Genomic DNA, 7,914 nt, shown 5'->3' on the forward strand with positions numbered 1-7,914 from the left:
CATTTAAAACTTTAAAAACCAGACAGATGTCAGTGTAGGTTTGAAAATCTTCAATGTTTAAAATATTATACTTCCTGACTATATTGCAATAATGGAATTATTATTATTATTATTTTTAATATTGGTGAATAAACTTATTTTTTCTTTTTTCCAACAAACAAAGGGTACATTCAGAAGGAGCATCATACATAAACAATCATTAAGGACACAGAAACACTACAGCTTCAGTTGTTAATTTAAGGTAAATGAGAAAATTTACATACATAGAAAATAAATTATAAAATAAGTTGAGGAAGGAGAGGGAATAATTTTATAATTCAGTGAGGGAATCATATATCTTTAGTGCTCTTGGTCCTTTCATTATTCTCAATGATTTTAGTTATATTTTTAATTCATTTAGAAAAACAAATTTGGGGGGAGATTTAATCCTCCTGTTTTTATGAATAAAGAATTCTGAGAGGAGAATTATGCTACAGCAGATTTCATCTCTTTTATTTTTTTAATATCAAACCGAAAGTTATGTCATTTATTGAAAAGGAAATTGGAATGGATTTTATTTTTACTTTTAACCATTCATGGAAATCAGTCCTGCAATAATGGAAGTTGAGAGGTGTCCTGTCTAAGGTTTTGGTGGTCTTCTTAAAGACTTGATGGGATGTAAGGTGCTGGCTGTGTGGGACCAGGTTGTAAAACAATAAGGGATGTGAGTAAATGTCATTGTGTGAATTTAGGCTTTTGCTGATCTTGAAGTGAGGAAAGGTCTTATATGAGGGAGATTTGAGAGGTTGAACTTTATGATATTTGAGATTTATTTAAATGAATGTGTCGAATCATCATCTCCGTCACGTTGATAAACAACATTTACCTTGTTGTGAAATCTGTCTGACAGCCTGCTCGCTGAGTTAGCGGTGGAGTTTCTTGCTGCATATCTGCTGCTAGTGAGAGTTCCTGAGTCCACAGAGGAGAACTATTAAAGGTTCTGGTTCTAACCCCTCCTTGGAGCCTCCTGATTAGTCTGCAGGTACTTCTTAAAGCCGCTCTCAGCTGCTCTGGGGGGCGGAGTGTCTGCAGAGAGCTGCGCCGAGTGGGGCGCTCAACCGGGGGAAGAGAGATGGCGTGCTTGCTGGAGGCCCCTCTCCGCATCAGTGTCCTGTCTGTGAGTGTCCCCCTCCTGTTTCTGAGCTGCCTTCTTATAGTGTCAGTGTGTCTGCACAGAGAGAGAGCGCGTGTCAGCTTTACATCAGTCATTCAGAGGAGCTAGCTGCTGTCAAACTGCGGAGGATTGTGCCCTCTGTTAGCCTGGGAGCTAACTTAAAGGCAACATGTAGCACTGGAGCGGTCCGCCTACGTAGCTGATGACGACATCGATTTATACCCCGGCTTCTCCCGGAAGGGCGGGAACATTTAGAACGCGCGGGCTCACCGTTCCCGCCCGCCCCGGCGGTGTGCGCGTGAATCAAAATGGAACCGCCGGAGTACCTGTCAGTGTCACTCGGAATGAGTTAGCAGCTAATGCTAACAGTGAGAGTGCTGTCTCTGCTGTCCCGTACATTATATCAGAACACATTTTAAACTCTTTAAAGCTCTGTAATAAATAAAGTTTATTATTAAAGCAGAAATCTGACATGCTAACTTACATTGAGAACTTTAGGGGGCTTAGCTAGCTAGTAACCTTAGCCTACATATTAGCATCCCTGGTAAGCTAGCGATGCTAACAGAACTCACTCAGCTTACTTCATAGTGAGTTTACAGTTAGCTTAAATCTACAATTAAAGTCTATAATTATTAGCAGTATATAAAAATAATGAATAAATCTGAACAATAGTGTGTAAAAGAGGGATTTGTATTAATGCCTGTGTAGCTGGGACTGTGCAGCACACTGCAGAGAGGGGTCGTGATTTTCGAATATTCGATTAATCGTTTAATAATGATAAATAATCGAATAGCTCATGTGACTATTATCTAATTATTAAAATGTATTTTATCTGGTTTGTTTTAAGTGGTTGTAGGGCATCTGAGAGCTGTTTACTTTTTGCCATTAAATAAGAAAAAACATCCATAACACAAAAATATTCAAAATAACATAAGAAACCAAGAGTGCCATTTCTTAGTAGAACAAGCAAGACTTCTACGCACAAGGAAAAGAGAATTTAGCTGAGGTAAAATTAGAATATATAGATCACATGCATATGTATATCTTGTATAATTAGCATATCTGCAAAAACTGTGCACAGTCATTAAAGGTGTTTTTCTCTCAAGGAGCTATTTGAATAATTGTCTAATAGTTAGCTGTGACTGTCAAATAATGGACATGCTTGACATGCACATCCATAGTACAGTATCTGATGTAATACAGGACAACAGTCAAATAAATGAATACACAAAATTTTGCATGTTCAGACTCCAGCAGTCACAAACATTTCATCTTCACTGCACCATCCAGGTCTCTTCAATAATACTCTGAAAGCATCATTATACACTACCTTTAATCTCTGTGAGGTCTTTCTTATTATTGGTCCTCAAAGACGCCTTCACCTCATGTGATTACATACTAAACCTGTGTCAAAGCACGTTCGCTTGTGCATACAACTCTCAACTCATTTTTATTTATAAAGCATCATTCACACATTCAAGGATGCAGAAAACAACAGAAATATTTAAAAGTGGAAAAATCTGAGAAATAAAGTAAAATTAAATAAAATCATTATAATAAATACCCCAAAAAATAAATAGAATATAGAATTAAATTAAATAAATAAAAATGATGCTAAAGCAATGGTCACAAAAGTAATAATGAAGTCCAAGGCTAAAAGGAAATGACCCCTTGTTAAAAGCGTTTAAGGGCATAAAAACAGAAAAATCGCGGGGTAACTCATGGCACACTTATGATAGGATGTCTGATAACTGGCCTACGATAATGACGATATTAAGTTATAGTATCGGTGCAACACTATCAAAATCTCAGGATATGATAATGCAGTGATAACAAGTCTACAATAAGATCCTTAAAGGAACACTTGGAGAAGAATCTGTGGCTCCAGCGTGTTCTCTAATCTTCTGAATCCTTCGTTGTCGACCTCTTTGACGCACCATGTGACCTCTTGAGAAGCGAGTCTCGTATTAGCTCCTCATATCACTCATCTTCCCGTCACCTTTCCTCCTTTCTCAGGGAAACTGAAAAGCGTCCACACGTCTGATCTAAAAGCCGCTGGAGCTTCCCAAAATTCATAATTGTCTCTCTGTTCTCCCTCACTGGTGTGTCCTCCATTGTTGCTGTACTAGGCTGGAAGCAGAGTGCAAAGAATGATGGACACACGTGGGATTATGGTCTCTATAGTCTCCCTTCGCTTCACTGCAGCTGAAACAAAACCACCTTTTTTCTCCCTGAAGCTCTCTTTAGTTTCATACATCACAGCTCCATGATGGGGATGAGACACTTTTGTTCTCACTATAACGTGAAGTTCACAATGTTGTTGCATCCCTACGACACAGCAGTTCTCAAAATCGATAAATTGGAAGACGCTCGTCTGTTGAAGCGGTGAAGCAGTGAATCATTTTAGGAGGGAACCTGTTTAAAGAGTCGTGGTGTTATTAAAGTAAAATATCTATATTTGGCACCAGAGGTAAGACAATCATCAGGCCAGGACACGGATGTCTTACCAGATCAATATTTTGTCCCTCCAAATTAATTCATAACCATGCACAGCTGTTCAAACAGTGTGTCCATGCTAAAGACACAGAGCTTCAGTTAGAGGGGAATTTAAGAAAACTGCTGTCAGCAGAAAGTTGGAACTCGATCTCTAGTCTCCGCGACGTCACCCGTCTGTTCCTGAAGTCCTGTTTTGAAGCCGATCGCCAGAGGGTGCCATATTGGAAATGCTGAACTCAACCCAACTTATGTGTAGCTAGTGTGAGGTAAAGAGGCGGGCCTTTAGCCTCCTTGCTAACAGCTACAGTGTTCCTGTCTGTCAATCAAGTCAGACACGCCCTTATTTGGGCAAAACTTGTTAGTTTAATATCTTCAAAAATAACGAGTTATAAAAAAATTGTCCCCCAATAGAGAAATGAGCTCTTCAGACCTAAACAGTTTTTTGAACCAGGCTGTAAACATGTTTATTTCTGCTGTAAAGATCGTCTCTTTGAATGGGTGTGTATGTGGTTTCTGGTGTTTCTGCAGCCAGCCTCTAGTGGACACTTCAGGAACTGCAGTTTTTAACACTTCTGCATAGGCTTCATATTTTAAGAGTGGAAAAGTCCTCAAGTTCATCCCTACTTCTCTTTCTTTAAGGTGCATCCTTTTAAACCGAAGCAGCTCTGTTGCTTTGTTCAGCTTCATTATAAACATCACACTATTAAAAAGGCAGGTGCAGATTCTACAGAACACCTTGTCAGCAGTGTGTCGACTCCAGAAACAGGTAGCAGCAGCGTGTCAGAGGCAGGGTGAGGTTTGTCCCGCTGCAGTCATGTGGAAGGTTCTAGCTCGAGCTCTTCATGATATAAACAAAGTTTGCCCGTGTCACATGGAGCTGCTGGGTCACAGCTTTTAAAGGGGCCTGCTATGGATGCTTCTGTATGTGTCTCTATAATGACTATACATTATTCTAGTTATTAAACAAGCTTGTTATTGTATAGTTCTTTGTGTGTTTGCTATTTTACAGCAAGACATAACCATGCCTAGCACATTTAACAGTCTGATAAATCTGCACCTGTCTTCTTGTTAAAGGTGTATCTCTGCGTTGGAGAGAAACAGGGCGAGCTTATTAAAGCTAGCTCCAGTTATAAAATGTATGTCAGTGAATCATATCTCTAATCTTTGTGTTATCTCTGTCCTCATTCAGGAAGTCACCGCCACTAGTCGCCATTATGTTGACAGACTGTTTGACCCCGACCCACAGAAAGTGCTGCAGGGAGTCATGTAAGTGTACCAACACCTCCTGTATGTGTGTGTGTTATAAATCATTGTCTTTGCAGGAGAGAGAGCACCTGTGTCACCTTCTCCTCTAGAGTCAGCTCCCTGTGAGAGCGTGGATTTGTGATCTGAAGCGCCCGCGCTCCTGACGCTGAATCATCTCCCACAATCCTTTGCATAAATTTGCAAATTAAATGACTTCCTTTGAATCTCACACAGATGTTTCATTCTGCAGAAAACACAGCCGCTGTTGCAGAGTGTGATACCTCTGTGTTTACACGCTCAGGCCCTCATGTGACGGTCTAACTGTATTTCACTCTCTGGTGTGACTTCATATCTCTGTCTCTCTGACTCACCGCGGTGACCTGGACTCGGACTGTTTTCATCGTTATTTTTAACTCGGAGAGAGTCTAGCTCTGGTTACGGCTCGTACCGCTCCACCTGACTGACTTGACTGCCTGCTCCAGCTGTACTTTTCCACTCGCCTCGTTCACCTGCCACTCGATCTCATGTGGGGCAGCTACAGAGCGCTCAGAGGAGAATGAGGGAACACAAATGAACGGGCTCATTCATGTGGTGCAACTGCTGGATGTAAAACTCTGTTCTATTATCAACAAAGACCCAACATCAAGACCGGGTCAGATCCAGTCCCCTCTTCCAGACAGGACTCAGTCTGATCTCATCTTAATCCACCATGAGCAGAGCACTTTGCAGCATTTAGCAAGTTACAGTGGCAAGGACAAACTTCCTTTAACAGGCAGAAACCTCCAGCAGGACCAGACTCATGTTAGACACACATCTGCTGAGACCGTGTTGGAGAGAGGGATAGAGGGAGATGAAGAGAGAGAGAGAGATGATAGTGGGGAGACGGATAGTAGTAGTTGTAGCAGCTGGAGTCTGGCACGTCCACAGCAGCAGAGATCCAGAGGAACCTACGAGACAAGGGAGCTCAGGGACTCCAGAAAGGTCTAAGAAAAGAGAGAAGAGAGGGAGACCAGAAGAAAGAAAAAGAGGAGAAGAAAGAGTGAAGGAAAGGATAGAAGGCAAGGATCGGTGAAGAAAGGAGACATAAAGGATGAAGATATATGGAGAGAACACAGAGAGAAAGAAATAAAGAAAGATAGAAAGAATGACAGAAAGGAAGAAAGAAAGAAAGAAAGAACGAAAGGAATGGAAGGGAAAGAAGAAATGAAAGGAAAAAGGAATAAAAGAGAGAAAGAAGGAAGGAAGGAATAAAATAAAGAAGGAAGGAATGAAAGAAGGAATAAAAAAGAAAAGAGAGGAAGAAATAAAGAAAGCAAGAAAGAAAAGAAAGGACGGAAAGTAAGAAGGCTGGAATGAAAGGAAGGAAAGAAAGAAAGGATGAATAACAGACCCCAAAAAAAGGAATCTACAGCAGAGATCCAGAGGAACCTACGAGACAAGGGAGCTCAGGGACTCCAGAAAGGTCTATGGTTAGTAACTTTAATGGGACAGGAAGAGTTGGAGAGAGAGGGAAAAGACAGGATCCCAGTGTGTCAGTCTAAGCCTATAGCAGCATAACTAAGACCTGGTCCAAGCCTGATCCAGCTCTAACTATAAGCTTTATCAAAAAGGGAAGCGTGTTGAGTCGGCCCTTCTACATCTCATTCTCTTGTATGAACTGTTTTTCATTAGAGAGTACTGTTGCTTTAAGGGATTACATAAAACTGTAAATTGAAAGCGTTCCTCATCTCTGCGTCTTCGTCTCTCTGCAGTGACATGAAGAACGCCGTCATCGGAAACAACAAGCAGAAAGCCAACCTGATCGTCCTCGGAGCCGTGCCGAGGTATGTGTCTGCACAACTTTCCACTCTCTCGTTTCCTTCTTCCTTCTTCCAGCCCTCCAATCCTGCAAATTATAAGTGACATTACAAACACAAACACAGGTAGAACATGGTGTGCTTTTGTTCGGGGAGCAGTGACTGCATGGAAAGGAGAACACGACAGAGCAGTGGAAGGACACTTTGAGCCGTGTTGTTATCTACAGGGGTTCTGTGTGTTTGTTGTTTTCTGTGTGTGTCTGCAAATATCAAGAGGACTAAATGCTGTTCTCCCAGACGACAGAGGTGTTACAGAAAAGAGTGAATACATGAATATATCTAAAACAAAACACTCCAAAAATAAGGTGTAAAGTGTGAAAAACACCTGAGGTTTAAGCAGATGTTTCTTTAGCTGATGTGCACCTCCTTAAGCTTTACTGCTTCAACACAACTCAGACTGTAAGCCCTGTGATTGGTCCGCCGAGTTGCATCATACCAAACGTGCACAACAAATCTCAGCAGCCATACTTTCCATCTCCTCCTTCCTTCTTTGTAATAACTCCAGTTTGATTAACTGCTGCTCAGCGTTCATCCGCTCCAGCTCTCCATAGTTTCACAAACAATCAGAGAATTCAGCATAACTGGAAACAGGCATAGAAGTCACACTGCCAGGCAGCATTCAGGCGGACTACTGCAGAGCCATGCTGACACTCCAACGCAGGAGTGTGTAGTCGAGCTCACGGCGGCGTAGGACTAGGGATGCAAAGGGGTGGAACATTTCTGGTGAATTTCCATGGGAAGTTAAGCTGGGGGATTCTGGAAATATTCCAAATTGAAAACTTTCCAATTATGGGAATTGAGGGTAATTTATTGGAAAGGTATTATATCCAAGCATACATCTTTGTTTTGTTGTAAGCAGACATCCATTAAAACAGATTTATTTGTAAGTAGAACTTTATCAAGTGTTAAATATTTTATAGAACAATCAATTCTTTCATTGAAGAACAAAAACATGAATGTTGAGTTAAATGTTACTCATCCCCTGACCCAACCCATTCAACAGTTAACAAAAATGCAATCCCAACAAAGTCCCATTCAAATGTTAAATAAAAAAGCATCTTCCCTCAAGCTTCTCAAGCCTAGCCTCTGCATTTTCAGCCAATGGGCTCTTCCTGAGTCTCATCAACACCCTCCATGTCCACTTCCTCAACATCCACCTCTGAC

At 41.2% G+C, this 7,914-nt stretch overlaps 1 protein-coding gene across 1 annotated transcript; it reads left to right on the forward strand.

The window, feature by feature from the left end:
• Positions 1–839: 839 nt before the first annotated feature.
• Positions 840–6,912, forward strand: LOC117820415 (armadillo repeat-containing protein 8-like). The gene is made up of 3 exons (XM_034694163.1): positions 840–1,156; positions 4,839–4,915; positions 6,646–6,912. The coding sequence occupies exons 1-3, from the start codon at positions 1,112–1,114 to the stop codon at positions 6,794–6,796; spliced, it is 273 nt and encodes a 90-aa protein (XP_034550054.1). The 5' UTR covers positions 840–1,111; the 3' UTR covers positions 6,797–6,912.
• The last annotated feature ends 1,002 nt before the right edge of the window (positions 6,913–7,914 follow it).

The sequence above is a fragment of the Notolabrus celidotus genome, chromosome 10 (genome assembly GCF_009762535.1).
Source record: "Notolabrus celidotus isolate fNotCel1 chromosome 10, fNotCel1.pri, whole genome shotgun sequence".
In the NCBI taxonomy this organism is placed as follows: domain Eukaryota; kingdom Metazoa; phylum Chordata; class Actinopteri; order Labriformes; family Labridae; genus Notolabrus; species Notolabrus celidotus.